General features: G+C 42.8%; 1 protein-coding gene across 3 annotated transcripts in view; it reads right to left on the reverse strand.

Moving 5' to 3' along the window:
- The window catches only part of LOC138768967 (FXYD domain-containing ion transport regulator 6-like), a 78,967-nt gene that overhangs the window by 5,328 nt on the left and 54,060 nt on the right, over nt 1-19,579 (reverse strand). For all 3 annotated transcript variants that reach the window (XM_069947076.1, XM_069947075.1, XM_069947074.1), the window contains exons 2-5: nt 8,495-8,548; nt 7,374-7,415; nt 5,817-5,891; nt 266-305 (exon numbers count right to left, since the gene is read on the reverse strand). In XM_069947076.1, coding sequence (XP_069803177.1) covers nt 266-305; nt 5,817-5,891; nt 7,374-7,415; nt 8,495-8,543 — 206 coding nt within the window. In that variant the 5' untranslated portion in view covers nt 8,544-8,548. The remainder of the gene's footprint in view (nt 1-265; nt 306-5,816; nt 5,892-7,373; nt 7,416-8,494; nt 8,549-19,579) is intronic.

Raw genomic sequence — 19,579 nt, forward strand, 5'->3', positions numbered from 1 at the left:
ATGGCAGAAAAAATGTATGTATAGCGGTTGAAGTCTGAAAACGTTGAGTCCTCCTCTTTATAACCATCTGAACTCATATGCTATATAGGCTATACCGTACTTTGATAGTGTTAATTACTATATAGTTAGATATACTGTACATATTAGGTATGTATATTAGATTACCCACAATTTAAATTACCCATTAATTAAGAAATGAGATTGCTTGGCCATTGAGTATAGCTAGCAAAATAGTAGTACGATAGATAGATAGATTATCTCTTACCTTTGTTTTTGGTTCAGGTTATTGCATCTGCACCTTCGACCTGGATAAAGATAAATACTGCATTACAAGTGTATTTTATTGTATATTCATAGTTAAAAATAAATCAGGAGAGATCCATCGATTCATTACATTTTTTAAGATTGTGAACTGCATCTGTCACCTTGTATCCTTTCTTTAACCCCTTCAAGACCAAGCCTTTTTGCACCTAAAAGACCAGGCTCATTTTTCAAAATCTGACCTGTCTAACTTTATGCTCTTATAGCTCAGTGATGCTTTAACGTATGCTAGCGATTCTGAGATTGTTTTTTCGTCACAAATGGCACTTTATATTATTGGCAAAATTTGGTCACTACTTTGTGTGTTTTTTGTAAAAAACATCAAAATATCATGAAAAATTTAACAAATTAGCATTTTATGAACTTTAAAATTCTCTGCTTCTACAAAAAGAAAGTCGTATCACATAAATTAGTTACTAAGTCACATTACCGATATGTCCTCTTTATTCTGGCTTCATTTCATAAACATATTTTACTTTTTTAGGGTGTTACGGGGCTTAGAAATTTATCAGCAAATTACCACATTTTTGTGAAAGTTTCCAAAACTGATTTTTTTAGGGACCAGTTCTTATTTTAAGTTGATTTAGGAGGTTTGTATACTGGAAACCCCCATAAGTGACCCCATTTTGGAAACTACACACCTTAAAGAATTAATCTAGTGGTATAATGAGCATTTTAACCCTACAGGGGCTGGAGGAAAGTATTCACCATTAGGCCGTAAAAAAATGAAAAATTTAAATTTTCCAATAATATATACGTTTAGATTAAAGTTTCTCATTTTCAAAAGGAACATGAGAGAAAAAGCACCCCAAAATTTGTAACACATGTTCTCTTGAGTACTACGGTACCCCATATGTGGGCGTAAACCACTGTATGGGCACACAGCGGGGCTCAGAAGGAAGGGAGCTCCAATTAGCTTTTCCATTGCAGATTTTGCTGAAGATTCTGAGCGCCAGGTGCATTTGCAGAGCCCCTGTAGTGCCAGCGGAGTAAAATCTCGCCATAAGTCACCCCATTTTGGAAAGTGCACCCCTCAAAGAATTCATTTTGGGGTGTGGTGAGCATTTTGACCCCACAGGTATTAGAGGAAAGTATTCAAAAGTAGACAGTAAAAATGAAAAACTCGAATTTTTCCAATAATATGTTCCTTTAGTTTAAAATTTCTCAATTTCACGAGGAACAAGAGAAAAAAAGTACCCCAAAATCTGTAACGCAGGTTCTCCTGAATAAAAAGGTACCTCATATGTCGGTATAAACCACTGTATGGGCACACAGCCGGGCTCAGAAGGGAAGGAGCGCCAATTAGCTTTTTCAATGCAGATTTTGCTGAAGAAGTTTCTGAGCGCCAGGTGGGTTTGCAGAGCCCCTGTAGTGCCAGCGGAGTAAAATCTCGCCATAAGTCACTCCATTTTGGAAAGTGCACCCCTCAAAGAATTCATCTTGGTGTGTGGTGACCATTTTGACCCCACAGGTATTAAAGGAAAGTATTCAAAAGTAGACAGTAAAAATGAAAAACTTGGAAAAAAAATTTCCAATAATATGTTCCTTTAGTTTGAAATTTCTCAATTTCACGAGGAACATGAGAAAAAATTCACCTCAAACTCTATAACGCAGGTTCTCCTGAGTAGAACGGTACCACATATGTGGGTATAAACCACTGTATGGGCACACAGCCGGGCTCAGAAGGGAAGGAGCGCCAATTAGCATTTTCTGTGCAGATTTTTCTGAAGAAGTATCTGAGCACCAGGTGCGTTTGCAGAGCCCCTGTAGTGTCTACAGAATAGAACCCCCCCAAAAGTCACCCCATTTCGGAAAGTACACCCCTTAAAGAATTCATCTTGGGGTAGGATGAGCATTTTGGTCCCACAGGTATTAGAGGAAAGTATTCAAAATTGGCCAGTAAAAATGAAAAACTTGAATTTTTCTAATAATATGTTGATTTAGTTTGAAATTTTTAAATTTCACAAGGAACAGGAGAAAAAATGTACCCCAAAATCTGTAATGCAGGTTCTCCTGAGTACAACGGTACCCCATATGTGGGCATAAACCACTGTATGGGCACACAGCAGGGCTCAGAAGGGAAGGAGCGCCAATTTGCTGGAGCAAAACCGCAGCTAGTAATAGTTATTAGAATAGCGCAGTTACTAAAATAAAATAAAAAAATTAGATTACAGGTAATGTGGGGTGGTTACGGACAGTCTGGGGTGGTTATGGACAGTCTGGGGTGGTTCCGGGTAATCTAGAGGTGGTTACGGGCAGTCTGAGGTGGTTACGGGTAATCTGGGGTGGTTACGGGTAATCTGGGGTGGATAAGGTCAACATGGAGTGGTCACGGGCAACCTGCTGTGGTTACGGCAACCTGCTGTGGTTACGGCAACCTGGGGTGGTTAAAGGCAACCTGGGGTGGTTAGAGGCAACCTGGGGTGGTTACGGGCAACGTGGGGTGGATACGGACAACCTGCTGTGGTTACAGACAATCTGATGTGGTTACAGGCAACCTGCTGTGGTTAGAGGCAACTTGGGGTGGTTACGGACAAGCTGGGGTGGTTACGGACAATCTGGGGTGGTTACAGACAATCTGGGGTGGTTATGGACAATCTGGGGTGGTTACAGGCAACCTGCTGTGGTTATGGATAAACTGAAGTGCTAATAGGTAATCTGAGTGGGTACCTGTAATCTGGCGTGGTTACGGGCAATCTGAAGGGGGTCACTGGCAATTTGGGGTGGTTAGAGGCAAGGTGCAGTGGTCAGAGGCAAGGTGCGGTGGTCAGATGCAAGGTGCAGTGGTCAGATGCAAGGTGCGGTGGTCAGTGGCAACGTGCAGTGGTCAGAGGCGACGTGCGGTGGTCAGAGGCGACGTGCAGTGGTCAGAGGCGACGTGCCGTGGTCAGAGGCGACGTGCCGTGGTCAGAGGCAAGGTGCGGTGGTCAGAAGCAAGGTGCGGTGGTCAGAGGCAACCTGTGGTGGTTGTGTGTAATCTGGGGGGGTTACATGTAATCTGGCATGATTACGGGCAAGCTGGGGTGGTTATGCGCAACCTTACGGGCAACGTGCGGTGGTTACGGGCAACGTGCGGTGGTTACTGGCAACGTGCGGTGGTTACGGGTAATCTGGGAGGTTATGTGCAATCTGACGTGATTGCGGACAACCTGGGGTGGTTACGGGCAACGTGCGGTGGTTACGGCAACCTGCGGTGGTTGCGGGTAATCTGGGGAGGGGTTAGGGGTAATTTGGGAGTAAACTGCAATTATTACTATAATAAAAAGTGTGTTTTATTTTTTTGTGTGTTTGTCACTTTTTGTACTTTATACATTCATTTTCACTGTATTACTATGATTACTGCGATATTTTCTATCACAGTAATCACAGTTGAGTGACAGAGACCAAATTGGTCTCTGTCACTTTAAATTTTCAGACCTGGCTGGTTGTGGAGCGCATGCGCACTTCATAACCAGCCAGGACGCCGAAGAGGAAGAAGCTCCAGGATCAGGTAATGTATAAGGGGTAGGGGGGGTGACTGGGGGACGGGGGTGACAGGGGGCGTGGGGGGCCACTTGGGGGGTGGGGGGACATCACTTTTTATCCCGCACCAATCATTCATGGTGACAGGGGATAAAAAGTGCCTGGAGCACATGGCACAAGCGATCAGCGGTATATAGTATATACCACTGATCGCTTCTACCGGGACCCCACAGGGGGGGCCCGATGACTGCCCCATGCTCTCCGCTACCTCCGGTGGCGGAGAGCATGGGGTTTTCATTCATTTTTCACTTCTGAGATCTGATGGCCGCCGCGGGGAGGGGGGATAGTGATCGGGGCACTAGGGGGGCTGGTCTGGGGTCTGATGTTACTTATTTCATCTCCGATTCACGGTTGGGGGAGATGAAATATAGCGGTGGCACCGGCCCATTAGTGACCACTAAGGGGTTAATGGGGGTCAGCTGCGGGATCGCAGCTGACTCTCATTACCCCCGAGGCTGTACACAGATGAGAGCGGGATCGCTATCTCTGCAGCGATCCCACTCTCATCATAAAGCCCCCCTCAGTCAGGAACGTATATGTACATTCCTACTGCACGGGGCATGTGCAATAGGAACGTATATATACAGATTGCTGACGTGAAGGGGTTAATTATTATTTTTAAGGAAATTACAGCCTAATACATTTTTGGATCACAATAAAAAAAAAAAATTTGAATAGTTAAAATGGCCATTGAGGTCAATGAAGTGATAGATAGAATCTATTGAGATTAGTTGCAAGTGGTCCAAAGGTTTGCAGAAACACTAAGACACTAAACAGCAAAACTTTTTGTTCTCACCTGGTGATCCATTTTGAAGCTGGGGCCTCACCAACAAACCCATACTACTATGCAGTGGCAGATACCGCCATGCAGCACTTATAATATCCCAGAGCATTGCCAAATCAGCACCAAAGTGCAGAAATAAATACTGCTCCACCTGCAGTAAACCAATACTGCAGTGCTGAAATAAATACTTCTCTACCAGCAACTGACCAAAAAGTGCAGTAACTGCAAAAAGTACTGCTTCACTTGTAGTAACACAATACCACATTAAAGCAATAAACACTCCTCCACCTGTAGTAAACTAACACCACAGTGCAGCAACAAATATTGTTCTACCTTAAGTAAGCTAACACCACACTGCAGAAATACACACAGCTCCAACTGTACTGTACAACCCAATATCACACTGCACCAATAACAATTCCCCATACAGTAGTTAATCCCCCATTAGTTCCCCATATGGTGGCTAATTCCCCCAATAGTGCCCCAGAAATAGTCAATTCCCTCAATACTGACACAATAGTCCCCCACTAAGTTAATTCCCCCCAAAATGGCACAATATTGCTCCACAAAGTAAATTTTACCAACCATGCCACAATGCCCCACAAATAGTTAATTTTCCCAATAGTGCCATAATAGTGCCCTACAAATAGTAAATTTCCCCAATAGTGCCATAATAGTGCCCTACAAATAGTTAATTTCCCCAATAGTGCCATAATAGTGCCCTACAAATAGGTAATTTCCCCAATAGTGCCATAATAGTGCCCTACAAATAGTTAATTTCCCCAATAGTGCCATAATAGTGCCCTACAAATAGTTAATTTCCCCAATAGTGCCATAATAGTGCCCTACAAATAGTTAATTCCCCAACAGTGCCCCAAACAGTTTATTCCCCTAATAGTGCCAAATAGTTCCACTACCTTCTAGTGATTTTTTTTCAATACATAGCGTGTTCCAATATATCTGCTAGTGTGAACTGACCTTAGATTAAGGTGCAGTTTTTTTTTTAGCCACATTCTAAAGTGGATCCAGCAGGAAGGGGATGTATTCGACTTCACCAACTCTTTTCGTTTTGCTCATTCCCATTACCGACTCTTTGAGCTTTTAGTAGCTACCACTAGATGTCACTGTAGTCTGTTATATATATATATAAAATCTTTCAAGGGCCAGTTTTACTGCATAGAAGACTTACTCAGAATCAGCAGAATCCCCAGTGTGAAAAGTACAACTGCAAACACCAGGCCTCCAATCCGCAGGCTTTCATAGTCTGGGGAAAGATTTCACAACACATTACTCAGACGGCTGCGGCCATTTATCCTCCCCCCACCGCATTTCAAACACTATATGGAAATATAGATACCTTTACTATATTGCATTATGCCCCTAACCTCCCTATCCAGTCAAATCTTAGAACACAGTCCCCAATGTAAACCTGTTTTTTGTGGGATGAATTTTTATTTTCTTTATCCTATGTATTTTTGTCTTTTTCCGTAAGGGGCTGGAAAAACAGTTCTCACTGCAGTTATGGTGATTTATCTCAGAGACTCTACTGTGGAGCGGGCTCATTAATAGGGGGAGCAAGCAGAGGATTGGGGAGCAGTACAGCTGCAGCAGGAGTAGGGGATACAGACATCACAATAGGCTTAGTATTGAGGATAGCAACAGGCATGGTATTGGGGTAGCAGATATGTGACTGAGGCTAACAGCAGACATAGTATTGGGGGCAGTAGACTGGCACAATGAAAGAGTGCAGCAGGGTGGTACTACTAAGGACTGAGAGTGAATACTGCATTGCTAAAGAGGGTGTGGACATGTAGTGGGTTGCCAAAAAAATAAGGCGGCAAGGATGTCTGCACAGTAAACTCCTCATAGCAGTAACAGTGAGTGTTGGTGTCAAACTCAGGCCCTCCAGCTGTTGCAAAACTACAATTTCCATCAGGTATAATGAATTGTGGTTTTGTAACAACTGGAATTTGACAATTGTGGTGTAGAAGATGGCCTGGGCTAGATTCAGAAAGCTAGGAAAGTGTGCAAAAAATATGGGTTTACTGAGCTTCTGACTGCACCCGCCCCACATAGGAGGCATAGCCCTTATACAACAAGCAGGCAGGTTTTTGTTAGGAGTAAGGTGTACAGCCATTTTTTATCCATAGCTTTTTGCCATCCACAAATTTCAATCATCATCATTTTTGTGGTTCTATTGATTGGTGCCAAGTGGAACAGAGATATGCTTGGGTTGTTGGTCACGTTAGGTCGAAGGTTTTCTATCCCTTAAAGGGAACCAATCAGCACCCGCTAGTGGCCTCTGTCTGTCAATCATCTCCGCACTGTTTGCTGACAGGCAGAGAACCACGACTAGATGCTCAGATGACTAGTTGCTGCCCCCCTCCTAGCTTTGTGCAGCATAATAAAACATCTTTTGCCCTGATGTATAGCTACTGCTGTAGCCATGGCTGGTATGCTCCATGTGCTGAATAGTAGCTCTATACTGTGCAGCTGGGAACCAAATGAGGACAATCGTGCTGATTGGTTCCCTTTTAGTTCTGCTTTTATTATACATATCTATAAATTATGTGTGTGTGTGTGAATATTCTTGTAAGAAGTACATAAGCTTGCCCAGCGTTACTTGCTCTACAACACCTAACAAGTCTGCCTTGGCATCTGATGCTCATATATATTTTTGCATCACTGTTTTTTATTTTTGAAGTATTTTCCTTGAAATGCAGATTTTGACATCTTGTTACCTTACCATAGTGAAATGGATCTGTTTCACTTTTCTGTTCACTGGCACCTGTATAGAAAAAGAGAAAAAAAAATCACAGCCACAAAACCTAGATAACTGGCAAATTTAAAGGTAAGTCCGCTCTCTATTGCCGCTTTATAAATCCCTTCTTATTTCTGCTGTGTGTCAGCTAAAACCAGACCCAAGAGACCCGTGATGGTTACAGTCAGGATACGTTCACACATACGGAATCCAATGCTTTAATGCTGCAGACATCTGCACAAAACAATATAAAACAAGTGATCCTGATCAATGCAAAGGACATCGTGTTAACTATGTACTTGGTGCTAGGACCTGCGTGTCCTAATTGTTATTATTACTTTTCTGGAAGATGTTCTTTTATTTTTTCTTGATCACAATAAAAAATTTGTTTGAAAAAAAAAAAAAAAAATTAAATCCACGGCATCCAAGCCACAGCATCATTCTGAAGTAGATTAAAGGAGACGTATGGACAGACCTCTTTTTTTATCGGGGAGGGGGGGTGGATAAAAGAAGTAACATGCTCTCACCTCCTAGGCTGCAGTGCTGGTCACCACATATCGCTGATCCGATCCCTGGGTCCCCGGCCGCTTCTTGGTCTGAATGGGGACCCGAGTTGTGACATGTCAGGTCCACTCAGCCACTCAGCGGCTGAGGCGGCATCCCGCTACAGGCCCTGGAGGTGAGAGCATGTTGCTCCTTTTATCCTTCCCCTCCCGGACACTTGTGAATAAAAGAGGTCTGCCAGGACTTCTCCTTTAAGTAGGTGAGAACATACACTAAGGGCCCTTGTGCACAGCACAGTACAAGGCACAATCAATCATGTGGTCTAATAACTTAATGATATTAGACTTTTACTGCATCAGATATCATGAAGAAGAGGCTTCAAAAAATAAATCCTTGGTGATCAACCATTTTTACTTCATGTTTATCGTACATTTTTTACCATAGTCCAGATATGTAGTGGTGGTTTCCCATTGTCTGAATGTCAAGTGAGTTCAAAGCCTGCAATCCACTTTTACTGTCACTGTTCAGTCTGTTTTTCAGTAGTCATACAATAACATGTGTCCAGAATAACCGAAACAGACTGAGGAATTGGTTGCTCTTACCTAGTACTGGTACCAAGACAGAACAAAGGAAAATCAAAGCCGTCTCCATGAGCCCTGTAGGAAAGAACAGGATGTTGGTGAGAAGAAGGTTGACACATAAATGTGAGTATATACTGTCAATATACATTTTTGTATGGTCAAATACTCTTCAGATGGAACGTTACACAGAATGAAGGGGGGAATAGTATTTTTTAACTCCTGTAACCTACTGTAAGTTTCACTTACTTATCTCACCAATCCCTATACCACCATTATACCCAGTAGCAGAATATGGTTGTGCCACCCCCTTGTTTTTAATTTGGGATGCTGAGTACAATAGCAAATAGCCAATAATACAGACCCTACTTTTTTTCATCTCAGCCATTGGCTGCATTGGGTCCTAGCACTGTCCGGCCTCAGGACCCTATGGTGGCTGAGCCTAGAGCTAAGAGGAGGTTAAGATAGAGGAGTGTAAGTATGGCGTCTGGTGTGCGGTCAGAAACCTTTTGTTGATTGTTCTGGCATTTGAATATGCCTCACATATGCCTCACAGTATAGTTATGCAAGGATCACCCCTCCGCGATCGCTTGTCGGGGGGGGGGGGGGGGGGGGGGGGTTGGGGTTGTGATTAATCACAGTGAGTTCATCTGCAACTTGACCTCAGACACAGTTTTCGTGTCAGCTCAGAACTATGGGAAGGAGAAACAAATAGATAACAAGTATGAAATGAATTGTTAGACTCCCCATGGGCAACAACATATGAAAAGTTATGTTTGGATGGAGTATTCCTTTAAAAGCTACTGACCTGTGTGTTCAGGGAGTCACTGGTGTAAGGAGCCTCCAGCTCCCTGCACCGCTGCTCTGAGATCCCTGTGTGCAGCAGTACTGCTGTAAGGGGCTGGCTGGCACTGCCCACAGAGGCATTTACCTCTGCATTTTACAACTACTCTGTAGACCAATGCAGGATTCTAAAATCAATGTAGCCTTTCCCTGCCCTCAGTAAACTCACATGTCTGAGTCCCTGATGCCCCTGCCCCCCCTCTCCTCCATGACGGTGAGACAATCTGCATACTCTTGTGTGATGAGAGGAGGAGGTAGAACAGTACATGGCTGTCACAGCAGCTGGAGGATCACTTTATGGCCTGCCAGGATGGGACTGAAGAGTAGCAGCAACTCTTACAGACAGTGACAGTAAGTGACCGTTACCAGGCTGAACATTATAAGATAGATAATGGACTGTGTGAGAGAATGAACAGAGATCCCCTCATGAAGCTGTGGACTGGTATCTCTGTACAGGCAGTGGGTTCTCTGACTATCATTGTATTTTTTAGAGACGTTTTATTCTTCCCCCTAAATAAACAACAAATATTTCCCACCTCTTCACCAAAACTTCCAGTGTGTCCGTCCTCCTCTGCCCTTCTCCCACAAAGAGTCCTCAGTCTCTTATCCCCCCAAGCTACTGGGCTGCACAGTGGTTTTGGCTATGGTAGGAGACATGTTACTATACATCACTGTGTCGCTCTGCAGGGATGGTGCTATTACAGATAAGGTAACTGTGGTTCCTTTGAAACTCACAATGATCTAGAAGCTGGTATAACAGCCTCTTGGGGGTCATTATGTGACTTCAGTTACCTTAGCCCCAAGGCAGCTTAGTCCAGGCAGAGTACTAGCATTATCAGCCAGGAGTGTTGCTAGAAACGCTCCTGTGGCCAATAATCGGCCTGTGTACAAGTGACACTGATCAGCCAAGGACAGGGAAAACACCCGATCCTCGTCTGATCAGGTCTTTAGAACAGGCTTTCAGATTTATCAGTGTCTGTGTGGTGGTTGGTTGTGTCAGCTCAGCCAGTGATTTTAGTGTTGTGATGCCAGTACTAGTCCAGTACACAGGTGTGATGCTGGTACCTGTTTGTGTGGCTGGCTGTGTTCCCCAAATGGTAGGTAACCTGACGGATTGTTGTGGGTCCCTTGGGCTCTTGTCACAGCAGTCCTAAGTGGTAACTGACCCACCCGGACTGTTGCTACCGCCACCCACAAAAGGGGGGGAGGGGGGGAAATAATCCAAGGTGTGCGGTGGTGTGTGTACAGGTGCAGACAGAGGATGACAGAGTCCCATTAGTATAAAAATATAACAACTTTACTGTAAGGCTTTTCAGTATAACAGTACACGGATTCACATGTAAATATATCTTGACACACTTAAGTGCTTGACCTTGGTGCTTGAAGGAGGTGCTTGAGAGAAGCAGAAGAGGTAGTTGTAGCGGTGCTTGTAGAGTGAAGAGTAGAGGGGAGGAGTTTGCCTAAGGAGCCCTAACCCTGTGTAGCTTTGTACTCTGCTGGAACTTTTAGTAGATATCTTGAGTGAAGTGATACTCGTACTCACGTATAGACACTATCTGACTGCCTTCTGCCCTCTGGTTGCGTAGAACCCATCCCAGTAGGGTAGTACGAGGTACAGCCGTGGTTATCTGGGTGTAGCTAGGTGTCTAACTATTTCTGGTTACCTGCACTACACAGGATACGTAGACCTTGTATACCGTTTTCTTTGTCCTACTGAGGCTAGTTCCTATCTTGTTCAGGTAACTGCCCTGCTCTGTTTTGACGTGTTCCTGGCATGGGTCAGGGTGTTCCTTGGTGGCTACTCTCCCTGTTGTGTGCTTAGCACTGCATTATAGATATAGTGGTTGTAGTAGAAGAAGCGTTTGTCTCTAACTGCATCTGTTCACACTTGTGGCTAGACTCAACTCAACTGCTGTCCCTGACAGGGGTCCTGGCATCAGCCAGGCCATGGCTTAGCTTCTGCAGAGACTATTTGCTTTTGTGTCCTTCCTTTCTGAAAATCTGGATAAGACTCACTCTACTTCCTCCACCAGTAACTCCTCCTACAGGGGTCTTTGTGTACCCTCCTGTGAGTGGTGGGGATAAGTGTACGCAGGAGAAAGAAGAGAGATGATAGGTAGAAAAGAAAAAGGCACATCCTATTGGTCAGCATAAAACACATGGTACAACAACCCTTCAGCTGTGCAATACATAAAAAGGATACAAAACACTGGCACCTAGTGGGGAAACTTAATACCTTATCCACCACTTAACCTAAGAGAAAAAAGCTTTTCGACAGGGACACAAGAGACAAAGAAAAACACCAGGGGTGGGACACCACATTTGTCACATCGTCCTGTGTAAACAGGTTTATGTGTGCCTGATAACAATAAAAGAAAGCTGACAGCACGCAAGAGTATGCACTATGCAAAAAGTCATATAGATCTCCTCATCTTATGGACACCTGGGTAAGGTCTACCTAATCCCCAAGTGGTTATATCATCTTATATATTCTACATTCACTATAAAGATGAAGTATGTATAATAAGGTCCCGTCTAGTTTGATCATGTAGTTGCCATTATTCATTTTTATGATATTACTTAGAGATCCTGTTCTGGGTAGTGTGTATCCAAACAGTAAGCAAATAATGAGAGGAATATTATTCATATATTACAGTAGGTAAATGCTGAGTGCAATAAAACATTGAATTCTTAAACACATGTACTGTAAAATTTTCCATATTAGAACTGGCACACAATAAGAGTATACATATTAGACTGGGTTCACACTATGTATATTTGAGGCTGTATTTGTGAGGCTGTATAGCAACCAAAACCAGGAGTGGATTGAAAACACAGAAAGGCTCTGTTCACACAATGATGAAATTGAGTGGATGGCCGCCATTTAATGGCAAATATTTGCTGTTATTTTAAAACAACGGCTGTGGTATTGAAATAATGGCCGTTATTTACTGTTATATGGCGGCCATCCACTTAATTTCAACATTGTGTGAACAGATCCTTTCTGTGTTTTCAATCCACTCCTGGTTTTGGTTGCTATGAGGACCTGACATGAGGACCAAATACTGCCTGAAATATACATAGTGTGAACCCAGCCTAAATATGACTGGATATATTAGCCAAGAAATTATCCCTCGCACCAAAAAGAAATAATATTATGAAATATCATAACTCTGGCATTAGATACAACTGAGCATATTAGTGCTGGTACTAGATAGGTGTGTCTAAACAAGACATGACAAGATATTTGAGATTAGGTTGCTCTCCAATATACTGTACATGACTTCGCATATGAGCCCTGACATTAAATATAGCTAAACACATAAGCTATGATGCTGGGTATTGCTTTATATCAAACATGGTGCCAAATGTGCTCTATTTTGTGGAAATTGTGTCTGCATTATCTAAACTCTGTTTTGGCCATCTTGATTCTGGCATACACTAACCAGTATCTGCATCATTTGGATGTTACTCTGTCCTATCCTGGCATACTCTATTCTGGCTTGCACTTATCAGTATCCGCATCATCTGGATGTTACTCTGTCCTGGCATACTCTATTCTGGCTTGCACTTATCAGTATCCGCATCATCTGGATGTTACTCTGTCCTGGCATACTCTATTCTGGCTTGCACTTATCAGTATCCGCATCATCTGGATGTTACTCTGTCCTGGCATACTCTATTCTGGCTTGCACTTATCAGTATCCGCATCATCTGGATGTTACTCTGTCCTGGCATACTCTATTCTGGCTTGCACTTATCAGTATCCGCATCATCTGGATGTTACTCTGTCCAGGCATACTCTATTCTGGCTTGCACTTATCAGTATCCGCATCATCTGGATGTTACTCTGTCCTGGCATACTCTATTCTGGCTTGCACTTATCAGTATCCGAATCATCTGGATGTTACTCTGTCCTGGCATACTCTATTCTGGCTTGCACTTATCAGTATCCGCATCATCTGGATGTTACTCTGTCCTGGCATACTCTATTCTGGCTTGCACTTATCAGTATCCGCATCATCTGGATGTTACTCTGTCCTGGCATACTCTATTCTGGCTTGCATTTATCAGTATCCGCATCATCTGGATGTTACTCTGTCCTGGCATACTCTATTCTGGCTTGCACTTATCAGTATCCGAATCATCTGGATGTTACTCTGTCCTGGCATACTCTATTCTGGCTTGCACTTATCAGTATCCGCATCATCTGGATGTTACTCTGTCCTGGCATACTCTATTCTGGCTTGCATTTATCAGTATCCGCATCATCTGGATGTTACTCTGTCCTGGCATACTCTATTCTGGCTTGCACTTATCAGTATCCGCATCATCTGGATGTTACTCTGTCCTGGCATACTCTATTCTGGCTTGCACTTATCAGTATCCGCATCATCTGGATGTTACTCTGTCCAGGCATACTCTATTCTGGCTTGCACTTATCAGTATCCGCATCATCTGGATGTTACTCTGTCCTGGCATACTCTATTCTGGCTTGCACTTATCAGTATCCGAATCATCTGGATGTTACTCTGTCCTGGCATACTCTATTCTGGCTTGCACTTATCAGTATCCGCATCATCTGGATGTTACTCTGTCCTGGCATACTCTATTCTGGCTTGCACTTATCAGTATCCGCATCATCTGGATGTTACTCTGTCCTGGCATACTCTATTCTGGCTTGCACTTATCAGTATCCGCATCATCTGGATGTTACTCTGTCCTGGCATACTCTATTCTGGCTTGCACTTATCAGTATCCGCATCATCTGGATGTTACTCTGTCCTGGCATACTCTATTCTGGCTTGCACTTATCAGTATCCGCATCATCTGGATGTTACTCTGTCCTGGCATACTCTATTCTGGCTTGCATTTATCAGTATCCGCATCATCTGGATGTTACTCTGTCCTGGCATACTCTATTCTGGCTTGCACTTATCAGTATCCGCATCATCTGGATGTTACTCTGTCCTGGCATACTCTATTCTGGCTTGCACTTATCAGTATCCGCATCATCTGGATGTTACTCTGTCCTGGCATACTCTATTCTGGGTTACACTGACCAGTATCCGCATCATCTGGATGTTTCTCTGTCCTGGTCTTCTCTGTTCTGGCTTAGGGTATGTGCACACTGAGCTCGTCCCTGCCTGCGCCCACTTCACTCTCCTCCTGTGCCATAGACTCCATTCTATGGCCAGGCAAATTATGCGGTGCGCCCGGAGAATAAACGGGCACAAGCGGAAAGTGAAGCGGGATCACACAAGGTCGAGCAGCAGAATCCGCCACAAGTCCTCTGCGTGTTTTCCCTCAGTGTGCACATACCCTTACACTGACCAGTATCTGCATCATCTGAATGTCTCTTTGTCCTGGTCTCCTCTGTTCTGGCTTACATTCGCCTGTGTGCTATGAAGATTACCATTTCGATGGATGACTAGAGTCTAGAACATCATTTGAATAAAGGTTATATTGTATTTTTACATTTAAGGGACTGCAGGCTTTTTTTCAAATGTTTTCAAATGTTTTTTTTTTCCCCCTAAAAAAAATAGTACATTCATACGTACAGGATCCGCAGTAAATTTGATGGTGCAAATATCAATGTAAGTAAATAACTGAACACAGCATTAAATCTGCTGCAGATCCTTAAGCGAAGATAGTGGCAATATATATTACTGAGGATATATTGATTAGTACAATCATTCCAAAAGGAATCCCCTACTTTCTCTTCCTGCCCCCTACCATCCATCACAGATGCAGGGGGATTCACTAACTTAGAATCAGTCGAGAACCTGTAGACACCCTAGAGATCCTGCCAGGTCTGAGGTCAAATACAGTACCATAATGTAGTGTATGTTAAGAAGGACATGAGGCCCTTAGGCTTTTTTCCCCTGTTATTTCATGGCGTTAAATGTGACATTATCCATTTGATCACATATAGCTGAGTGCATTACTAGAGAAGGAAGTGAGCACTGAACTGTCAGATCAGCGCTCGCTTCTTCCTTGTTTCCTACTCGCTGTTACACAAACGGACAGGTAGTGGGCATGTGCGAGGGTGGGGGGTCCAAAGGGTATCTGGGGGAGGGGCGGCCCATTAAAATCATGAAGTCAGTGGTAGTCTGCTGCTGCCCCTCCTATTGCGGCCCGAAGTGATGCACAGCAGTCTCTATCGTGTTTTTCAGCATGTTGAAAGACCCCGATCAGTCGACATCGCTATTAAACCGAATGATTATCGGCCAGAACAGCTGGTAATTGCCTAAGTACGGCCGATAATCGTTAGTCCTGGCACCTGACATAATCATTGTGTATACAGCACTGACACTAGATATGAGATTACATATAAGCCCGTTGTGTGATGACACAATCATACAGGCCCCAGGTACACTATCACTTGAGTTGTACTTCTATGACTAATTCTCTTTAATATCAAGTATGTTTTAGGAAGGAATGATCAGACATGATGGATTTAAGGTCCCCATATACCCATATACTTTATACTTTAGTAGGCCAAATGGCAGGTCTCCACTGACAGAGAATGTTGGTGGACATAGGGGTCAGGTTTTATGAAATTTCACTGCTTGACCCCTTTGTTTTTAGGGGGGTTGAGATAATTTGCTGCCAGATGGACTGCCCCCTGCCCAGCACATGGGGAATTCATGAACGTGTAAGGGGAGGATGTGAGAAGGTATACAGGCACCTTTAAACTGCTGAGCCTTTTGTTCTCAGAGACAAAGGCCACCACCATTGTTTATGTTCATAGGAAAAGACAGGAAGAGCTAACAACATGAATGTTCTGTATTACCTATCTGTAATCTATTTACACACATAGTAGTACAGCTCACTAATATTATCTATTTGTATTGCCTGCCATACTGTGAAATGTTCCTTGTGGGGTACTGTATATAAAAAAAACATTGCCTGTAGGGGAAACATGGTATGATATATGCTGTTTGATGGAGCACGCTCATATCTTTTCATGCAGGCCCTGCATATAAATAGTCATTTTATATAGTGGAATGCATTGCCATAGGCTTCTTACACGTATTACCACTGTATCTGGGATATGTTTGACATAGATCTCAAGTATGGCCAATGTGAAAACTATACAGCAAGCAAGAATTACATGGCAAACCGGGCTCTACTATATCCTGTATATAGTGATTGTTCTGCAGTGTGCATGAAAGAAGGCAGAAAGGAAGGAACATGTCTTCCAATCACAAACATATTATATACTATACTATCATATATATACTATATACAAGATTCCTCATTTGTTTTAAAGCTCCTCACTGGTTCCTAATACTGTAATAAATCATTGTACAAGGGCGATGAATGTGAAGCTCCATCCGTTGAAGCCAAGCTTAACCCCAGGCATGCTGAATGTGTTCAGTGATATATTTTTTGTATGCAATATATTTATATTATTATTATACCCACAAACCAGACGCCAGGACTGAAATTCTCAGTGTATAGCGCTAGCTATGTATTGCTCTCAGGTCCAGATACTGCCTTGTCAGGGATGGTTGCCTTGAAGCATTGCCTGAGTATTACACTGCAGAGTCCTGCAGATCCCAAGTAGTGGAAAGAGGTGCAGGGAGGAGGCGTTCTCTGCTCTTCTCCCTGACTCAGGACATCACACTGATGTGCTACAGAGGCAGCAATGGCACACAGCAGTCAAGACTCCAGACTTTTTACAAGGATTATTTCCCAGGTCAGTAAGACATAATCACCACTCCATACTGATCTGCATTGTCATTCTTTTCTCCCATTCTGCAATCCTTGCTCCCTCCAATGCTTCCCCTATAATCTCTCACTGTAAATCTCCTCCCTGCTCTTAGTGTAACCTTCACTTTATGATATTATTTCCTGCCTCATTCTACTGCTCTGTATATAAATCTTCCCATCTGCATACATCTCTTCATCTGCATAGTGAATGGCTAAAGGCATAGTCTATGAAATATACGTGCTATGATATGAATTCAACTAAATGACTAGTACGAGTCCCTTTCCCTGGAGCATTGTTGTTAGGGGTGTAAATATTGGGGGTGCAGTTGCTCCTGGGCCCTGGTGACTGAGGACCCCCATTGCCATACTTTTTTTAACATAATGTTACTCATAGGGATACATTTTCTAATATATATATATATATATATATATATATATATATATATATATAATTTATTTCTATGAATAGTACAAATAGTATTCAGACTGTTTATAGAATAGTTTTGGACAAAGTTGATTGTATATGCCATCCCCTTCATATATAGTACATGTGATGTATGTGACTTGTAACATATATATGGATTTTAGTAGCGTGGTGGATAAACAGAGAACTTTAGACCACTATGGATTGGAGTTAGTTACTAGTACTATTAACATTAATATTAAGACTATGCATTGTGAGCTCTTTTAAAAAAATTATATTGCCTTGGAAAATGTAATGTTCTGAGGCCTCCCTTCAGGCGCAATTAGCAATCAGGCTGTCACAATGTGTTAGTTGTAGGACTGGACGATTAATCAAATTAATTCAATTAATTCGCCCTTGGGGGTTTGACAATTTTATTTATTTTTTTTAAATCACAAATTTGATTAAAAAAAAAAAAGCTCCTGTGCCGATGTAGAGGATGGCAGGGCAGAAGCAGTGAAGCAGAAATGTCCTGTGTCCTGCTGCTTAACCCTTTCTGTCCTGAAACATGTCCATGACAAAAAGTTCACTAACAGGCTGCAACACAGAAAGGGTTAACAAGCAAGATGTTTATGCTTCATTGCTAGAGATAAGAGCAACTTGAGCATGCTCGAGTCCAATCTGTCAGCATTTGAATACCGGTGGCTGAAGTAGTTGGATGCACCGGAAACATGGATACAGCCATAGGCTATATTCAGACACTGACCAACACCTATATAGTACTATATGTCCTAAATAATGATCAAAATCACTCAAAAATCTTTTTAAATTTAATTACAAAACTTTATTGAATCCACCACAAAAGAAAAAACATAAAATCATGACCTGGGAGGTAGGAGAGCCCACTACTGGGACAGAAGTAACATGATAACCATTTAAAGTGCATGTGCATATTTGTAAAACTCATAGACAACTCCTTCAGCACAGTGGCGTAGCTACCATAGAGGCAGGGTAGGCAGTTGGGGCCTGGGGAGAAGGTAAGAGTGTGTGTCCTTCTGCAGTGTGTAAGTGACCAAATGTTTACTTACATGCTGCAACACAAAAAAGGGTTAACAAGCAGAAGACCAAGAGATGTGATCTGATAACCTCTGACCTCTTTTCTCCAGCTGCTTAATCAAGTAGGAAAATATGCAGAGCTCCGTGTAGAGGTCAGGGGTTATCAGTGCACCAGCAGTAAGGCCTTTAAGGCAGATACTCCTTGTCTTCTGAACTTTGGGTCACTTACACACTACAGTACATAAGAGGTTAAGCAGAAGGTAGTCTGCTCCTCCTCCTATGTATTTAACCATAAGGCTCCTAAAGGCCCTATTCCACCAACAGATCTGACGACAGATTATCTGCCAAAGATTTGAAGCCAAACCCAGGAACAGACTATAAACAGAGAACAGGTCATAAAGGAAAGACTGGATTTTTCCTCTTTTCAGATCCACTCCTGGGTTTGGCTTCAAATCTTTGGCAGATAATCTGTCGTCAGATCTGTTGGTGGAATAGGGCCTTAAGGCTAGGTTCACACTGCGTTTTCAGCATCGGTTTAACGCATGCGTTTTTTGCAAAAAAACGCATGAAAAACGGATTGCAAAAAACGGATTCGTTTGTGTGCATCTGTTTTTCCATAGACTTCCATTATACAAAAAAAACAAAACGGACCAAAACGGACCAAAAACGTTGCTGACCCTATTTTTCTGGACGTTAAAAAAAACGGATCTGTTAAACGGATGCTGAAAACGCAGTGTAAACCTAGCCTAATGGGCCCTTATAGGTAAAAACAGTGGACTGTCATAGAAAGCAGCCATTGGCTCTCTGCTCTGCCAGTCATTCTTCTGGCTGAAGCAAGGATTCTGCCTCTGGCCACATATATATATATATATATATATATATGTACACACACGCAGCACTTTGTGTTGTGCATGGGGGAGGGGGGCCTTAAAATTTTTTGCTATGGGGCCCAGTGAATCCCAGCTACGTCCCTGCTTCAGCATAAATGCATGTATAAAATAGAGTGCAAGTGCTATATCCCAATGCTTCAGTAAGCTGAATAGAGTAATAATATTTTTTAGTTTTGTGATTAAAAAAAAAAGTACTAT

This window comes from Dendropsophus ebraccatus, chromosome 12, assembly GCF_027789765.1.
Source record: "Dendropsophus ebraccatus isolate aDenEbr1 chromosome 12, aDenEbr1.pat, whole genome shotgun sequence".
In the NCBI taxonomy this organism is placed as follows: Eukaryota; Metazoa; Chordata; class Amphibia; order Anura; family Hylidae; genus Dendropsophus; species Dendropsophus ebraccatus.